The sequence below is a fragment of the Lathyrus oleraceus genome, chromosome 2, assembly GCF_024323335.1.
Source record: "Lathyrus oleraceus cultivar Zhongwan6 chromosome 2, CAAS_Psat_ZW6_1.0, whole genome shotgun sequence".
Taxonomy (NCBI): Eukaryota; Viridiplantae; Streptophyta; class Magnoliopsida; order Fabales; family Fabaceae; genus Lathyrus; species Lathyrus oleraceus.
Genome location: NC_066580.1, coordinates 445,346,894 through 445,366,201, shown reverse-complemented (window position 1 = coordinate 445,366,201; position 19,308 = coordinate 445,346,894). Strand labels below are relative to the sequence as shown.

Sequence of the window (19,308 nt, the reverse complement as noted above, 5' to 3'; positions counted from 1 at the left end):
AAAGGAAATATCCAACTGCACAATGTTGCAGTCCATAATCACGGAATGAGCCTTTCTTAGAGAATTCAAGCCATACAAAAACATTTGTCGAGGTTTTCTAAGAGAATTCTTCACTAAGATACCATATCAAGTTTATCTAGATCTTGTCAAATAATTCTACTTAAATCTCAAGATTGAATATTTATCCTTGAATACCTTAGTGAATGGAACACATATTTGTATCCACAAAGATCACTTTTGTATAATGTTTGAATTATCCTTCTATGGAGTATCCTACATTTATGATGGATCAATAAAGCTCAATAATTTAAAACTCTCCACTGCCATCCTTTTTTTGGGTCATAAATCTTATGGAATAAAATAAGCTTTCTATCAAAGCAATATTCTTGAAAGCCAAGATTCATGTGACACACTATTTTCTCACACATATACTCCTCTCCAGATAAGATAATCTTGAAGTTATCATTATAAAATATATGGTTCCTTTGTGGTTATTAACCTAACAATTTCAAACAAATTGGGTTGACAAAATTCTTCTCCATATGATTTTCTGCAAGCAGACTTAACTACTCCTCTCTCAGTAGTATAAGGGTTCATATATTTCGAGGATAATTGAGGAATGACTCCATGGATGAAATCGAAGATTTAGTCTAGCCAACTGCAGGAAATGATACAATCATCAATAACCTTCTGGCAACCTCTTAGCAAAACACTTGTTTTTCAAAACTTAATGAAGTACGTGGTTATCACCAAGAGTAACACACGAATAAAAACCATAAATAGAGATGATGATATTGACGTCAACGAGTAGTTGTCTCACTTATGTGTTTCCTCCCTTTTATAGTAATTTAATTCCTATTTATTTCCTTTCTTGTACCTGAATTATGTTATTTCAATTAATTAAGTATATTTTCCCTTTAAATGTTTGAGCATTATTTGATCTATGTGCTTGTATACTTCCTATATTTTCCTATATGTTTATTTTCTCGCCTTTTTGATAACATCAAAAGGGGAGAAGTATACTTTTAGGGGGTAAAATATACTCTCTTTATTTTTCAGGGGGTTTAACCAATCCAAGTTGATCACCCTTGTTTATCTGTTTGTCCAAATTCCTGAAATATGCATTATCATCATCAAAAAGGTGAAAATGTGAATTTATGTGCTTACATGTATGAAGTTTGCAACAATGTGTCGATTTAGTTGTGATGTTGATGATGCTCTTAAGAGAAGTCTTTATCACTCTTGGTGTTTGATGTCTGGTTTGTTCTGATGACATCATCTAATATGTGGATTAAGTGACAATGCTTGATATGTTGATCAAGTGATGGTTCTTGACACATTGCTAATCAAGTGACGTGGCTTGATATATGGATTAAGTGATGCTGCTTAATATGTTGATCAAGTGATGAAAATTAACATTTGTTGATCAAGATAATGTTTGAAGATCATATGATGTAGTGATCAAGTGAATATGATAGAATATCAAGTTATGATGATCTAGTTATGCCAATCAAAGTTGTGATCAAGTTATGATGATCAAGGTTGTTATGCTTGGAGATCAAGTTATTTTTGCCTATCTGTGAAGACAACGCCTTATGTCAAGCGACATTTGGTGACGTCAATGAAGATCTATGATCAAAAAGTTTGTTTGACGATGGAGGTGATCATGAAGAGTTATCTCAAGCCATATTAGAAGAAGATTCAAGGTTCTGGATAAATGTTAGTCAAAGCTAACGTGGCAAGAAACCAGAAGCTTAAGAGTTATGAAAGAGAGAAAGTGTGAAAGTTCGCATGTCTGTGTCGAGTGATCAATGTGTGTAAAGGTATACGACTAACTCTCAACTTTAATAAGGAAACTCACACACATTTAAACCTTTTGAAAAACCTATATTGATTTTATAAAATCACCTAAAAATGTTTTAAAAGCCTATCCAATTGATTAGAAAGTTGCCTGATCAATTAGAAACATGTTTTACAAAGGGATAATCGATTAAATCTTTGGTATAGTCGATTATTTTGTAATGCTTAAAATTGATTACAGAAGTCCCTTGATGGTTGACAACGACTAGAAATAAGAAAATTCCACTTTTGGGTGCTGTAATCTATTTTGCACTTGTGATAATCGATTATGAACAATAGAAAGCCCATGGATTGTTTTCATATCTTTTGTCCTATAAATAAAGAGCTTTTTTCTTATTTCAAACACACCAAAAAGGCGTTTAAGATACTCTCTCGCTCTCTCTCTCATATTTCCCTTAGTGCCTTTGAGAGTAAACTCCTTATATCTTTGAAACAATCTGGTATGGTGTAACAAAATATTTGTAATATCTCATCGAGTGAAAATATATTTTGATTGTAAGCTAAACCAATTGAAAAACACTCTTTTGGTAGTTGAGGTAAACCAAGTAAAACCTTTGTTTGGTTGGGGAGGTCTTCGTTATTAGAACTATCAGTTAATTTCTGAGCTTAGTCATTTGTTAAAGCCCTCTTTTGGCCCGTGAATTTAGTTTATGCTAAAATCTCTAAGTTGGTTGTGGAGGTATCCATACTCAAGACTACAATCTTGGTTGGGTAGTGAGCCATTAGGGAGAGTGGAAACTTCAAACCTTGTAAAAGGTTGTAAAAGGAAGTTCATGGGTATATCGTATTAAAGACTCTCAAGATTGTGGAAACTCTCAAGGAGGAATTTTTAGAAGAGAAGGATGTCACTCCATTAAAACTAAAACTCTATAATTATGGTGTTTTCCCTTATCAATTAACTCTTTAATTTTCAGTCATTTTTTTCCGCTACATCTTTGTTTTCTTTTTAACTGATTTCACTCTGTTCATTTTACAAAAGCTTTTTAAATTTGGTTTATGTAAAATAATTTGTTTTTTTTTAAAATGGATTTTCAATTACACACAATTCACACCCCTCTTGTGTTTGGAGTCTCATGACAAACAACCTCAACCACCTCAATTAGATTTTCCTGCTCTAAAAGATTTCCACATGAAAATTACAGATAAAGTTTAAAATTTGAGGTTGAATAGTGTCTCTTCGGCGAATGATGTCGATGTTGATCGTTAGTTAATCTTACCCAAACTCTAGGTAGTTAAATGATTTCAAGTAAATAAAACTGGTGAAAGATAGTTTGATGAGGAAAATATTAGAATCACTATTGAAACCCTCTCCAAGTGGGTATGTCTCTTAACATAGAGAAAAAAGCTAAAAAAAAAGTGTTGACCCAAAGCATCTTCCTTCACATGGTGCTCTAGGAGATTAAATTGCATATGTGGTTATAAATGTTTTTTTATTTCGATATAGAAGAAGCTCTTAAGAATCCAAAGGTATAAGCAAGAGAGATATGCTCCCATCTTCTAGTGTTCCACTTTGCATGATTTTAGGATTCTTGGTGAGATGTTTGTATCTGAAATTCAACCTAAACATCCCAATTGCTCAATGAAATTTGAGGTCTAATACATCGATCATTATTAATAAATGATTATCATGACCAGGCCAACCAACTCGTAAGGCGACCCAAACAAAAACTTTTTGCCTAAAAAATTTGGTTCAAAAAAACCCTCAAATAAATTCAATTTAGTTAAAAATATATAAAATCACATATATTTTACATATATTCTCATAATGGAGTTAGTAAAAGGAATGTCTCTTATCTTTTTAATCTTTTGTTTAACTCTTATTAAACACAAATTAATTTTTCTTTATATATTTTAAAAATCTTATTTTAAAAGTAGATTTTAGGTCTCTGAAAAGATTGAGCGCTCCTAATCATTATTACAACAAATAAGTCTATTTTAATATGATATAGGGCCCGTTTGTTTTGACTTTTTTTAAAAATGATTTTTATAGTGTTACATATTTTAGTGTAAAAAAAATTTATAAAGAAACTTTTCATAAAAGTTTCAAATGAAGATTTGGTTTGAATAGTTATTCTTAAAATGTTATTTTAGTTATTTCATCATTTTATCGAAAAAAAATTTGGATATCAAAATTTTAAAAAATCACTTAATTTTGAAGCTATTTCAAATAGCTTTTCATAAAAATCATTTTTGAGATACAATTTTTTGAAAAAATTGTGATTTTGACTATGTTTTGATCTTCAATAATGTATATTTATGTTATTGAATGAACAATTCAATCTTTTAATTTATAAAAAATAAATTTAAAAAAACTTCTAATATTTTAAAAAACGTTTTTATAGAATCCATTTTAAAAAATACAAAAAAAAAATCCATTTTTTTAAAGTCAAAATAAACTGACCCATAATATAATACTATCAATTTTAGTTTAACTTATCTTCCATCTGTTTGACCCCTCCCCTTTTCATAGTAATTTAAAATAGAAAATCAATGATTATTTTTGTTTTGAATTGGGGATGACTCCAATTATATTGTTCCCGAAAAAACAGTCTAATTCTGTTCTTCATTCATGTCATCATTTTTCTATAGCAGACTACGACAAAATGATTTGGGCGTCACAATTTCATTACAAAGCATGGTTACAAAATGAAATTTAAATTTTCCAAACTTAAGCATTACGAGTATGACTACTATAATTAACACAGCTCTTTTATTGGTGCACGTTACATACACATAAAATTGAGACAAGATATCAATACAAAACTTTTTTATAAAAATGTTTCTTAATAAATATGAAAATATATTTTTTTGAATAACTACTAATGCCATGAAATTTGAAGTTTCACCAAGCAGAGACTTCCCTCAACAAATTCACTTTGAAGAGTAAAATGAATACAACTTGAACCATGCTTCGCGCCACAAAACGCGTTCCTGCATTCATCCCTCGTTTTCTACAACCCCTCCGTCAACTCCATGAAGACATTGAAGAAAATATACATTTTCACAAGAGCAAAGGCCAACACATCCTCACAAATCCCCGAATCCTGGACACAATCGTCACAAAATCCGCAATAAACCCCACCGACACGGTCCTCGAGATCGGTCCCGGCACCGGAAACCTCACCCTCAAACTTCTAGAAGCTTCCCACGAAGTCATAGCCATCGAACTCGACCACCGCATGGTTCACATTCTCGAAAATCGCGCCATCAAACGCGGCCTCCGCAGCAAGCTAAGGGTACGTTCCCTTCCATTCCATTCCCTTTCATTTTCATTGCATTTCACATGTTCGATGAAATGCCCAATCCAAAATACACAAAACACGTGACTCAACCACGTGACTCGTAATTTTTTTTTGCAGGTGATAACTAAAGATGCATTGAGAACAGAGTTTCCACCGTTCGATCTCGTGGTAGCGAACATCCCTTACGGTATATCTTCACCACTTATAATTAAACTTATATACGAAACGACCCCGTTTCGGAGCGCGACTCTTCTACTTCAGAAAGAGTTTGCTCGAAGATTACTGGCTAATCCCGGTGACTCTGAGTTTAACCGGTTAGCCGTTAACGTTAAGCTTTTAGCTGATGTGGAGTTTGTTATGGACGTTAGCAAGAGAGATTTTCTTCCGCCACCTAAAGTTGATTCCTCCGTCGTTATAATTCGACCTAAAGTTAACGTTCCCGACGTTAATCTCCGTCAATGGAGGGCTTTCACTAGGACATGTTTTAATAACAAGAATAAAACGCTTGGTGCTACGTTTAAGAGTAAGAGGAAAGTTTTGGAGCTGTTTGAGTTTAATAATGTGTCTGGTTTGGTTAGAGAACAAGATGATGTTTGTTTGTTTAAGGAAAAGATTGTTGGAGTTCTTAGAGAGGCAGGGTTTGATGATAAAAGACCTTTGAAATTATCGATTGAAGAGTTGTTGCATTTGCTTTCTTTGTTTAATAAAGTTGGAGTTTATTTTGATCACCATGGGGAAGTCATGAATGAAGATGATATTGATGACTAATAGTGAAGAATTGTGCGAGTGAATGAGAAAAAAATATAAACTAGATAAGAATATTGAATAAGTTCGAAAAACTTAATGTATCATTTCATCACTTGTATATGGTCACTTTAATTGTTAAAAGAACAGATCATCTAAAAGCGTTGTATCGATGAATAATACATAGCAGGTATTAGTTTTGTAGTTTTGTTTCCTCTGATAACTGTTACAATGTTATGGTGACAATTCAAGTTTGTTGGGAAGAGTTATTTAACTTACTTTTCTTGGCTGCAAGGTGTGGTGCTGTTTGTTCTTTAATTGTGACTTGTAAGAATATATATGCCAGATTCTGGTCTGATATTTGTTGTTACTACTGAAAAATCAGATTGTTCTATTGAGTCAAGTTGGCAAGGAGTTTCAAACGATGGCTCTGTTTGGAAGCTGGGGCATACCATGAATTAATGTCGGTATGTGAATACTTGTTTGAATTGTTTGGATGCAACTTGTTCGTGTGAAACTTTAATAATGTTTTACTTTGATAATCCTTGTACTCAGTTTTAAGATTAATAAGATGTTTGCTTTTTAATCATGATACACTAGCTTCTAGGATAGCAAATTTATTATTTGACCAAGCCAAAGCAACTTAAGTCACCCATCCTTTATGGATATCCGCCCACCCCTTCTCGACCAAGCCATAGTCACACGCCCAGCGCCAGCCAAAATTCATCCAAAGTATGACAGTAGCATATGCTCCCATAATTGTTCAATTCATGAATCATTACTCGAATTACAAGTTGAGGCTGCTACAAAAAACATCTAAGTGTGGAGTGGTGATAGAACAAAAGCCCAACTAAATATATGCAAAATTTCTCCTCAAATTATAATGCTTATCAGTCAAACCATTACTAAGTTTTATGTGTTACATGATTACATAATTATATTGGACCTAGTGTTAAATTTCATTGAAAACTCAGTTATACAGGCAGGGACAAACCTATTTAGAAGTTAGCATACATAGACTTGGTTTCCGCTTAGACAACAATGATGCATGCTATCAGTCAAACCATTACTAAGTTTTATGTGTTACATGATTACATAATTATATTGGACCTAGTGTTAAATTTCATTGAAAACTCAGTTATACAGGCAGGGACAAACCTATTTAGAAGTTAGCATACATAGACTTGGTTTCCGCTTAGACAACAATGATGCATGCTACTAATTTGCATAACTCTGCTTTCTGGTGTGGCCTTAACGGGGTGTAGTCTAATGATATTTTTTTCTTCTTGTTATCACATGTCCCCTTTTCACTTAAGGTTATATTCTATTCAGCATCTTAATATTTTAGGCTTATTAGCTAAGAGTTGTACTATCACTACATTTGAGATAAATAACTCAGGGTAGTGGAGCATGAGTTTATGTCATGGCACGGGCCGGGACTACCTCAAAACCCACATGGAGAACATAACCACCACAAAAGTTGCATTGGAATCAAACAAATAAACTAATGTATTGTATACAGTATAGACACAGGATCTAAGAGTTATCTTCGATCATATCCACCCGCTATTATGACTTTCAAAGATAGAATAGGGGTCCTTAAACTCCTCTATCCTCTGAAGTATTAGTGTTACGCAAGGTCTAACACAATTTAGCACACAACACTATTTTCTGGAAAGGCATCGTTATTGTTCTGCATGATCTAGCACAAAATTTAGTACACAACACTGATATCTCTACAAGATATCTGTGATGGTGTAATCCAATCAAGCGTTAATGGGTTGGACTCTAATTGGGAGCTTCTTCTTCATCTTAACAGTTGGAAAGTATACTATTTCATCCTTCTCAGCGACCCATCTGCATATTATATACCAATCACATGTTAAAGTCATTAAACATTATGAGAGAAAAAAAACAGTGCAGCTATTATATTACCTGTATGTAGTAACAAGATTGTGAAGGAAAATAGAGAGCTCTAGCCTAGAAAGTTCTAACCCAGGGCATAGTCTATGTCCACCACCAAATGGTGCAAAGCGGATGTTACTAGCCAAAACTTCAATTTTCTGAAAACATAGAACATCATGTATATAGTTGCTGCTGTAATTATGAGATTCTTATATAAACATGAACATGACTAGATATAGCTCTATAAGATTAATTACCTCCCATCTCCATGGATCAAACTTAAAAGGGTTTTCATAGTTCTTTGGGTCCAAGTGAACAGAGATAAGACATGCCATAACACTCCAATTCTTTGGAATTAGATACCCTGCATTCATTTGCAGAAAAGTTAATCTGTATTAGTTTGTATTTTATTTGTATGCATTAAGGCCAAAGATAACTAAATGCTACTTCCTTGAATAACTAAACCACCTTTGATTTCTACGTCTTGGACTGCTTTCCTCCAAATTCCATTGACTATATTGGCCATTCTAAGAGTTTCACTTATGACCTTTTAGAAAGGAGATAGAATTGAAATCAATGAACAGTGATAATTACATATTTTTATATAGGAACATATGATTTTGTATGTAAATGAAATCTAACAACGGAGACTCACATTCTGAGTAAATGGTAGGGACATGTAGTCAGTCCATCTATAATCTTCTGAGTTATCAGTCTTCTGCTTCTTCAGTTCCATGTTCTCCTCCTAATGGCAAAACAAACAAATAAATCAGATAACCAGATATAAAAATTGGTCAAGAAAACCAGATACAAAATTATTTATTATTAATGTACAAAAGTCTAATTAATGTCACCCAAAAACATAATACTAGAGTTTTCAATTTTATTTGAGAAGTGAAGATGATTTTTGTTTAAAAAATGCTACACGTTCAAATTTTCATTTTTGATTTGCTCCCAGTAGCGAGTGCTCTACTTTTTAGTATATATTTATTGTTAATTATTGTTAAGCTAGCTAGTAAATACAAAACGATATAAAAATAACACTTTATATAATTATTTTACATAAAGTCTATAGTTTATACACTTTTTTTAAAAACTTTTTTTATAGTGTCAAAAGAATCTTCATAGCACTTTTCTCTTTAAACTTGTAACAATTACATATTTATAGATTTCAACTTTAAAGGGGAAAATGTTATGAGGATTCTTTTAAAATTAATAAAAAAGTAAAGGAAAAAAAGGTGTATAAACTATATATAAAAAAAGTGTTTAGACCCTACCTCAAATAAAACAATTAAGGGTTAAATACACTTTTCCCCCTGTAATGTTAGCGAGTTTAGGATTACCCCCTGTAAAAATATTTTTTGTAAACCCCCCTTATGTTATGTAGATTCCTTCATAGAACCCCCTAATATCCAGGTGGCATGGAATCTAATAAGAGGTCCTACACCTGGCATATTTTTAATTTTGTTAAAGTGATTATGTGTCATTTTACACTTTTTAATTTCAAATACCCCCTTAGAAAATTAGGGTTCTGAACATAGCAGGGAAGACGAAGACGAAATTTCCAGGGGAAGACGAAGACGAAGAAGAAGAATGCAGGGAACGAAGCAAACGAGAAAGACGACCGCAGTGAAGACGAAGATGAAGACAACCTCAGCGAATACGAAGAAGCGATCCAGCTCAGTGAAGACGAGCTCAGTGAAGTGTCCAAAGTCCGAGGTTAGTAAAAATTTGAAGTTCATCAATGTCGTAGGGTAAAATTTTGAAATCAACAATCTTTGACATGTGGGTATAATATATTGACAGGATTCACAACACTTTAGTGTTACACTCCACCATGGGGGTGAATTTTACAGGGTTTTTGAAGAAGAAATTATATACAGAGGGGGTACGGATACGACAGTTAATGGGATACATGTTTCAAATTGGAACATGGATAACATTGAGAAGTTGTTGAGTAGGTTAGGGTATAAGGCTGATTGTGTTAGGGTATGGACAAAAGTTTTAGAAATTCAAGATGGTTTTTTTCTGATTAGGAAAGATGATGATGCTGTTGATGATTTTGCTCTATACTTTAGTGCAATGAATGTGAAAGGAGATTTGTATGTTGAACATAGTACTGGGAACATGGACCCTGCTGATAGGGAACCTAAATGTGTGAATGATGATGACCACCCCCCTGATAATGGAATTGATGGGTTAGATGAGGAGAAGGTAGAGGGGTTAGATGACAGTGAATATGAAAGAGCTACTGCTTACTTTGATGGTTTTGAAGGAATAGATGTTACTAAGCCTATTAGGGAGGAGCCCAATAACAGTATGGAGGAGCCCAATAAGAGTATGGATTCAGATGATGTATACTATAGTGATGAGTTGAATAGTTCTGACCCAGATGATTCTTGTGATGAAGAAAGGCCCAAGTATGCTAGGTTTAGGAAAGAGCATCTAAACAAAGACTTTATATTCAAGTGGGGTATGGAATTCAACACACTTGATGACTTTAGGGCAGCTATCCGTGAGTGGTCAGTGCTTAATGGGAGGGAAATTTCTTTTGTGAAAAATGAGGGAGATAGGGTAAGGGTGGTGTGTAAGCATAAATGTGGGTTTTTAGTCTTAGGCTCTAAGGTGGGCCACAAGGAGACTTTTGCTATAAAAACACTTGTACATAAGCACACATGTGCTAGGGTTTTGAACAACAAGTCTGCTAGCTCAAAGTGGGTGGCCAAGCATGTGGTAAAGAGGATGCAAACTTCTGATACAGTCAGGATAAGAGACATCATCCAAGATATGAGGCAAACATATTCTGTGGGTATTACTGTTGCAAAAGCATGGAGGGCTAAGCTAATTGCCAAGAAGATAATTGAAGGTGATGCTGACAATCAGTATGCTTCCATATGGAGGTATGCAGAAGAACTAAGAAGGGTAAACCATGACAACACTGTGAAGATAAATGTAGAAAGACCTTGGTTGCCATGGTTTACCCTTCTTAGTTCTTCTGCATACCTCCATATGGAAGCATACTGATTGTCAGCATCACCTTCAATTATCTTCTTGGCAATTAGCTTAGCCCTCCATGCTTTTGCAACAGTAATACCCACAGAATATGTTTGCCTCATATCTTGGATGATGTCTCTTATCCTGACTGTATCAGAAGTTTGCATCCTCTTTACCACATGCTTGGCCACCCACTTTGAGCTAGCAGACTTGTTGTTCAAAACCCTAGCACATGTGTGCTTATGTACAAGTGTTTTTATAGCAAAAGTCTCCTTGTGGCCCACCTTAGAGCATAAGACTAAAAACCCACATTTATGCTTACACACCACCCTTACCCTATCTCCCTCATTTTTCACAAAAGAAATTTCCCTCCCATTAAGCACTGACCACTCACGGATAGCTGCCCTAAAGTCATCAAGTGTGTTGAATTCCATACCCCACTTGAATATAAAGTCTTTGTTTAGATGCTCTTTCCTAAACCTAGCATACTTGGGCCTTTCTTCATCACAAGAATCATCTGGGTCAGAACTATTCAACTCATCACTATAGTATACATCATCTGAATCCATACTCTTATTGGGCTCCTCCATACTGTTATTGGGCTCCTCCCTAATAGGCTTAGTAACATCTATTCCTTCAAAACCATCAAAGTAAGCAGTAGCTCTTTCATCTTCACTGTCATCTAACCCCTCTACCTTCTCCTCATCTAACCCATCAATTCCATTATCAGGGGGTGGTCATCATCATTCACACATTTAGGTTCCCTATCAGCAGGGTCCATGTTCCCAGTACTATGTTCAACATACAAATCTCCTTTCACATTCATTGCACTAAAGTATAGAGCAAAATCATCAACAGCATCATCATCTTTCCTAATCAGAAAAAAACCATCTTGAATTTCTAAAACTTTTGTCCATACCCTAACACAATCAGCCTTATACCCTAACCTACTCAACAACTTCTCAATGTTATCCATGTTCCAATTTGAAACATGTATCCCATTAACTGTCGTATCCGTACCCCCTCTGTATATAATTTCTTCTTCAAAAACCCTGTAAAATTCACCCCCATGGTGGAGTGTAACACTAAAGTGTTGTGAATCCTGTCAATATATTATACCCACATGTCAAAGATTGTTGATTTCAAAATTTTACCCTACGACATTGATGAACTTCAAATTTTTACTAACCTCGGACTTTGGACACTTCACTGAGCTCGTCTTCACTGAGCTGGATCGCTTCTTCGTATTCGCTGAGGTTGTCCATCTTCGTCTTCACTGCGGTCGTCTTTCTCGTTTGCTTCGTTCCCTGCATTCTTCTTCTTCGTCTTCGTCTTCCCCTGGAAATTTCGTCTTCGTCTTCCCTGCTATGTTCAGAACCCTAATTTTCTAAGGGGGTATTTGAAATTAAAAAGTGTAAAATGACACATAATCACTTTAACAAAATTAAAAATATGCCAGGTGTAGGACCTCTTATTAGATTCCATGCCACCTGGATATTAGGGGGTTCTATGAAGGAATCTACATAACATAAGGGGGGTTTACAAAAAATATTTTTACAGGGGGTAATCCTAAACTCGCTAACATTACAGGGGGGAAAAGTGTATTTAACCCATAAAAAAAAGCATGTCAATGATAAATGTTTTCACACTCAATATTTGTGTTTTAATATGGACAAAAAAAAGTGTCTGTGAGCTGATTATTGTCCATATTTATTCAATTAGAAACAATTCAATAATTAGAATGAAATATATAACAACATTGAACCAAAAAAAGGAAATACATAACATGATTAAGTATTGAACATACCATAAGTTTGGATAGAGCAAGAGGTGAGTCAGATAGGAATTTAAGGGCCAAGGTCATGGCTGTAGGAAGGGTCTCTTCCCCTGGAATCATCATCTCTATGATGTTTTGGCTTATCATTTCCAACTCCAAGTTTGAACTTGAGCTACTAGATTGGGATAACTCATCCTTGCCCCTTAATAGTACATCCACAACATCATTAACTTCATTATTATCCACTATTTGGTTCTTTCTTTCCTCCACTATCTTCCTCACCATCTTCATCATCCTTTCCTTAGCCTGCACAATTAATCCATCAATTCACACATAATTAATTACACATTTCAATCATAAACTAACTAATTAGAAGCTTAATATTACGTGCCTAATATTTCATAAATAATATGTACTGCGATATGTTTAGTTTGTGGGACCTTCAAGGATTTGTATAGTGTTGTTCCTGGAAACTTGATGGGTAAGCAAATCAACCCTTTGATGAATACTTCAAATTCTCTTTTCAACAAGTCCAAATCTTCACCAGGACCAAGACTCATCAGAACTTTATTCAAAATTGGAAATGTAATCTGTTGTTTATGCACATCCACAAAAAGTTCAAAAAGAGAAGATAATTAGGAGATTGCATATTAAAAAAGAATAATTTTTTCTTAAAAAAAAGCTTTAATGGGAGGGAGTGTGAGAGAGAGAGACCTTTTTGACTTCATCTTGAATGTATATTGTTTTGTTGGTCCAAGAAGCTAAGCGTTGTTTGACAGAATGTTCAATATCTGTGGTGATTCTTGCTTTAAATTGTGGAGATTTAAGAAACACTGCAATGATTGAATGCAGTTTCTTGTGCTTGTTACCATTCAATTGGAGTATGGAGTGTTCTCCCATTAATTCTTTAATTGATTTTGGATAAGCAGGGATGAATATGTTCTTTTGATTATGCAGAATCACCTTGTTCACTTCTGGGTCGGTTGAAATGATTAAATTGCTTCCCAAAATGTTTGTCTTAAACACATCCCCATAGCTGCATTTATAGATACACATAAAAAATCAAATGATACTTAATTGATATGAATTTCGTATGTCATTATATCATTTCTCTTCTTTCTTTTCTTTTTGATTGAAGCATTTCAATTCTTTATACGGATTGAAAGAGAATGTTAATTAATTAATTAATCGACCTCTATAACTTCAGGGATTAAAATGTTGATTCATTAATGTATTGCTAGTTGTTTATATGGCAGTTATTACATCACATGAATACTATTACCATTTCCTTCCACACAGTCTAAGAAGCAATCTACTCTAGCTGACAAAAAGATACTCTCGGACGTTGGCAAAATCTTAATTTTAGAAAAATAAAATTATGGGAAGAGGGGCTAAATATATTCAAAACGAGGGTGAGCTGTGAGATTAAGAATACAAGTCTCTATAGTGAGCTTTTATCTGAATTGTTTTTATTTAGCCACACTACATTGAAATTTGCAAGTTGTTGTACTAATGAAACAGGAATGCAGCTGATTATTGATAAATTATAGCTATTGGTGTTAGTGTGAATTGCACTAAAAGATTTGGATTCTCAACAATAAAAAATTATTGAGGGAAAAAAAATTAATAAGTATACTTTATTTTCACATGATTTTTTAAGAATGACTTAGATTAAATATAAAATTTAATATGATATTAGATTATTTATTTGAAATATTGAAACATCAATGGTACCAGAAACTCCGATTTAAAAAAACTGAAATTCTACCTAAGATAAAGGTAAAATAAGAGATAAGTTTCTAAAGTATAAAAATCCAAAAATCTAATAGATTGAGATATACTTTATTTTCTCATACGATTTTGTAAGAATAATTTAGATTAAATATAAAAATTTAATATGATATAAGAGATTATCTATTCGAAATATTGGCACATCAAATGCAATGGTACTGAGAAATTCCAATTTGAAAAAACGGATAGTTATATAAAAATATCAGATATATAGATGTGGATTCGAATATGCGATTAAGAGATATACGAATTGAGTCAATTCACATAATCCAATCAAATCCACTCAAAAAAAATTCAAAAAATTGAGTCATATGGATTTAAAAACTAAAAAATCCATTAAAAATCGAATTTCAGGTAAAATAGACCAAAATCCAAAAACCCATTGAACCGCTAATCAAATATTAATTATTACAATTTTAATAATTTTGATGAATATTAACTTAATTGTTACAATTTTAGTCTCTTAGACAATTACTATTTAGTGAATCACACCTTTAACTAATTTTGGATGTTTCACTCTTTAGTTATTTTGATGTTAATATTATGTCATACAATTTTAATTTGTTGTTATTATTTTATGATAATTTTTATTAGTTGATATTATCATTTATTATTTTATTTATTATATTAAAAAATAGTAAAAATATGTTATCTAATTTTTTAAAGATAAAAATGTTGAGTAATTTTTATGAAAAAATATGATGACTTATTGTTTAGTCATTTAATATTAACAAAATAGAAAAATTATTTGGACAACCCATTATTCAATTCAATCCAACTCTAAAATTAATGGATTTGCTCAAATCCCTCTATTGGTATACGAGTGGTTATTTTATCTCGTCCAAACTAAAGGTTTTAACTTGCCACCCCCACACCTGTATTTGAGACCCCTCAATCCTTATAAATAGACAATATTAACTTTGGAATATTTTTCACTTTTTTTTCAAAATTTATCAAACACTTGCGCGAATTCTAAATTGTCTGGCCGATATCGAAAATTTCATTTTTACTTTCAGAAATTTCAAAATCAATATGTTTTTTTTACCAAAAATTACAAAATTTGCGTGAATTTGTATAGTAAATTTCAGAATTTTCGATATTTTTGAAAACATTTTTTCCATAAATTTCACAATTATATACATTTCCCCCAAAATTTCAGAATTTTTTATAGTTAAAAAAATATTTTTTTCCGGAAATTTCAGAATTCCCGTTGAAATTAGAGAAATTTTAATTTTTTTGAAATTGATCTTTTTTCTTTTTTCGATTTTTGTAGTGAAATACAGAGGAAGGGACGACAATATTGCAGGTAGAGCAATAGATAAAACAAAAATCCAGACTAGGGCTGTTGAGGTTGAGTCTTTCCAGATACGGGCTGGACGAATGATTCCAACCAATTCACACCAGAAACGGTTGACTGAGCAAGAGCAGTTCCGCGCATCCTATAACACCCGACGCCAAGCGGTGAGATCAGTCGAGCAACCTAGAGATGATGTTGAGGCTGTTCATGCCCATGATGTTCAGGATCCAACGGCCGAGACAAATGCAACATATGTTGCTGATGAGGTGGCAGATGGCGTAGTCCAACCAGATGCCCTTGCTGTAGATGACATGGTCCACCCAGATGGTTGTTGCTGATGAGGTGGCTGCCACGGGAGAGGAGATGGAAGGCCAGACAAGCATATCCATGTGGATGACAGAGTCCACTGTGAGTTTGATGACTATTCTTTATATTCAGGTTATATCTGGTGGAAGACCTTGTTCGCTAGACACTTGCTTGAGAGGTGTCTGCGACATTATGATTATGTTCAGAGAATCTCGCGACCAGTTCTGCATATTCTATCTGCGTGCATTGACAAGTGGTTTCAAAGTAACATCATCGGCCCTGATCGTGCCATTAGAGGTCACACATTTAGGGTTCAGCACGCCTCACAGTGTGACGATGGTTACTTGGACTGGTACCTCCCTACATCACACACTCACATCATTCCATCTGTTGAGCATACAAATGATGCTGGGGTACCTGTCGATGACGTGCTGTCAACGCCGCCACCTCCAACTGATGCCGATGACCAGCAACGCCTCAAGACGTTTGCAGCTATTATAGAAAACCTTATAGGTTTTTTGTAAACTCATATGGTGAGGTTTTTACTGGTTTATTTTTATGTATTACTATCTCTGTTCCTTTGTATAAGAGACAACCCAGTTTTTAAGTTCATTGGATAACCAATGTATTTGGTCAGTAGACTAAATACATTGGTTATTCAAAGAACCTAAAAAGTGAATTGTCTCTTATATAAAAGAACAAAAGTGCATTTTTATTATTATTTGTATATTACGTGTAACATTACTCAAACATCTGCATTGAATTTTTTATTAGATAATATTTTGGATCTTCCGTTGATGCAAGATGAACATAATTTAGCATTTGACATAACTTAAACATAACTTAAGAAAACGATAATAAATAAGAAAACTTAAACATTACCAGATGATTATGGATGTTTCATCATTTTAATTATATCGTCAACAAATCTTGAAATCTTCGCATCTAACTCGATTGACCCCTTTGGTAACCTACAACAAAATGATCTCCACGTAACCTTCAGATATTCATCGGCCTTCAACTCAATAAGGTTGTATTCACCTTTCCATCATATCAATTCAATATTCACGAAACTCGATCTTTCTCACTTTTCTATTATCGGTATCAGACAACAATTCATTCAACTTGGATGTCAAGACAACGAAAGATGTGATGTCATCCGAAAGACGAAACTCTACGGGAGGTGAAATTCCGTTGAAATACACCTCTATCTTAATCAAAAATTGAGGAAGAAACATTTTGAGATGTTTTTATCAAACACCCATATTTATACAACTTTGCATTTATTCCGAATCACACAAAACTGTCTGTATAATCACAACCGTCCAAAACGGGCGACAAAATCCTTACCGTTTAAAATTTTAAACAAATTAAACTACCAAAAATTTCACTTTGATTGAAATTTCAGGTATAATAAGGTACTTTTTAACATTTCCGATAATATTGTGAACTCACAAAATTTTTAAAAATTCTTATATATCAAAAATTCTAATACACTATCAAAAAATTTGGGGGTACAATTTTTTTTAAATTGTCTACCAAAAATTTTATATATAAATATGTTTTAAATTTTTGTCTGGAACAGTTATGAAATTGTAAAATTATAGATGGTATCAAATACAAGTATGGGGTGACAAATAAAAACCTCTCTAACCTAAAGTGTTTTATATAAATCAAAAATTATAGATGGTATCAAATACAAGTATGGGATGAAAAAAAAAACTATTCTTTAAAGTATGTAATCATAATCTAGTAGGAGTAAGAAAGTTTTAGGAGTAAGAAAGTTTTAGCGGTGTGTGCGCGCATGTGTTGATATTATTACTAAGATTCACATTTCACTATTGACAATTCTGCTCCTCAATGATGTAACACTCTATAACTAACAGTATTAAAAGGAAAAGTGTTGGATTGAATATTCGGTGAGCATGTATGTCCATCATCATCCTCGTGAAGAGAAATTAATGAATAACAGATATTATAAAAAATACTGAAATATATAAATAAGTATTACTACATAAATATGAAGAAAACTTACATAGACTTGCGATTTTCCATGAAGGTGACAGGGCGAGAAGAATAACAAGAAGCAACGAAATCAAGAGTTTCTCCAATTAAAGGCCAACCTGAATTCCCTTTTGGAATTTTAATTTCATTATTATTCTCCTTCTTCATCAAAAACCACCAACTCATAAACAACACAACTATTCCCACACATACACCTATACACCATTCCATGTTTTCCATAACACTTCTTCTAAATATATATATATATATAACACCAGTTTGAAGATATATAGATATAACTCTGAAAAAGCAGCTTCCCCTATATATATAGGTAGTTCAGACTTGATCTGTATAGACACAGGACTTCAGCTACCTGTTTTGATGTACTTATGCTTGTTTTTTTTGTTTAGAAGAGAGAAAGAGAGAGAGAAAGAGATGAGGAGAAGAAGAATATAAAGAGAGATCAGATCAGAAAGAAACGTGATCTGAATATATTTAGCAAGAAATTGTCTTCTTTTGACTTGGAGATTCTCATTTATATATTTTACCATTTTATTAATAAATAAATTGGACTTTTCTAAATTTAGATGATAAAAAGCATATATATTCTATCATAAATTTAGAAGTTATCTTATCATATTTTGTTATAAAATATTTGGATTCAAGGAAATTTTATAAGAAAGTTGAGAAAGATGCTAGTTTTAAAAATAATTGAATTATAAACTTTATTTTTACTTTATAAATAACTTTATTTTTTTGACAAAAATATTTTCTTTTACCTAATATACCAATTAACTTAATTGCATGCTTACAATAAAAATTAATTATTCAAAACTTATTTTATTTTGAAATTTTAAAAACAAATTAATAATAAATATCAGCTAAGCCCAAATAGCCACCATTATGTTCTTCCTATAATTTTTTTCTTCTCTTTTTTTTTTATCTCAATTCCTTTTTTCCCCCTTTCTCTTATATATACACTTAAAAATCTTATGGAATAAATTAGAATTAGAAATGACATTTAAAAATCTTGTGGAATAAATTAGAATTAGAATATAACTTATAAAAATCGTGTGAAATATATTTTTTTAAAGGAAAATATGATATATAAGAATATGAATGAAGATACTACAACCGCATAACAAAGAATTTCGGGAAAAGACACAAAAGAAATAACAATCCCGGGATTAAAACCAAAACGAAAACATTAAATAATTCTTGATTACAACCAAACTAGCTACTAAGAAGAAGGAACAAACATAAAACAACCACAAAAACAAACATAAAAACCAGCATCAAGCAAAGCTAGATCTCAAATATGAGGATACTTGAAAAGAGCAACAAAACCACAAACACATCCAATGTAGGTTAAAGACGCTCACTCATAT

At 32.9% G+C, this 19,308-nt stretch overlaps 2 protein-coding genes across 3 annotated transcripts; one reads left to right on the top strand and one right to left on the bottom strand.

Annotated features, from left to right (window-relative positions):
* Positions 1-4,559: 4,559 nt before the first annotated feature.
* Positions 4,560-6,124, top strand: LOC127120196 (ribosomal RNA small subunit methyltransferase, mitochondrial). Its single transcript, XM_051050602.1, has 2 exons — positions 4,560-5,096; positions 5,220-6,124. The coding sequence occupies exons 1-2, from the start codon at positions 4,767-4,769 to the stop codon at positions 5,868-5,870; spliced, it is 981 nt and encodes a 326-aa protein (XP_050906559.1). The 5' UTR covers positions 4,560-4,766; the 3' UTR covers positions 5,871-6,124.
* Positions 6,125-7,304: 1,180 nt separating this feature from the next.
* Positions 7,305-18,411, bottom strand: LOC127120195 (3-epi-6-deoxocathasterone 23-monooxygenase CYP90C1). 2 transcript variants are annotated; one of them, XM_051050601.1, is made up of 10 exons: positions 17,952-18,410; positions 16,799-16,887; positions 13,237-13,558; positions 12,963-13,112; positions 12,553-12,828; positions 8,407-8,496; positions 8,220-8,298; positions 8,009-8,115; positions 7,782-7,909; positions 7,305-7,703 (listed from the first exon to the last, which is right to left on the bottom strand). In XM_051050601.1, the coding sequence occupies exons 3-10, from the start codon at positions 13,420-13,422 to the stop codon at positions 7,613-7,615; spliced, it is 1,107 nt and encodes a 368-aa protein (XP_050906558.1). In that variant the 5' UTR covers positions 13,423-13,558; positions 16,799-16,887; positions 17,952-18,410; the 3' UTR covers positions 7,305-7,612. The 2 variants fall into 2 exon arrangements, with proteins under 2 accessions (XP_050906558.1, XP_050906557.1); XM_051050600.1 differs by lacking the exon at positions 16,799-16,887 and having other exon boundaries at positions 17,952-18,411.
* Between the last annotated feature and the right edge of the window lie 897 nt (positions 18,412-19,308).

What these genes read in the sequence shown, in the direction of transcription:
- LOC127120195 (XM_051050600.1), bottom strand. Translation starts at nt 18,160, where the DNA reads ATGGAAAACATGGAATGGTGTATAGGTGTATGTGTGGGAATAGTTGTG. An exon ending in TTCAAGATGAAGTCAAAAAG is followed by an intron (nt 13,113 to 13,236) that starts GTCTCTCTCTCT and finishes CATAAACAACAG; the next exon opens with ATTACATTTCCAATTTTGAA. An exon ending in CCAAGACGTAGAAATCAAAG is followed by an intron (nt 8,116 to 8,219) that starts GTGGTTTAGTTA and finishes AAATGAATGCAG; the next exon opens with GGTATCTAATTCCAAAGAAT.
- LOC127120196 (XM_051050602.1), top strand. Translation starts at nt 4,767, where the DNA reads ATGCTTCGCGCCACAAAACGCGTTCCTGCATTCATCCCTCGTTTTCTA. An exon ending in GCCTCCGCAGCAAGCTAAGG is followed by an intron (nt 5,097 to 5,219) that starts GTACGTTCCCTT and finishes TTTTTTTTGCAG; the next exon opens with GTGATAACTAAAGATGCATT.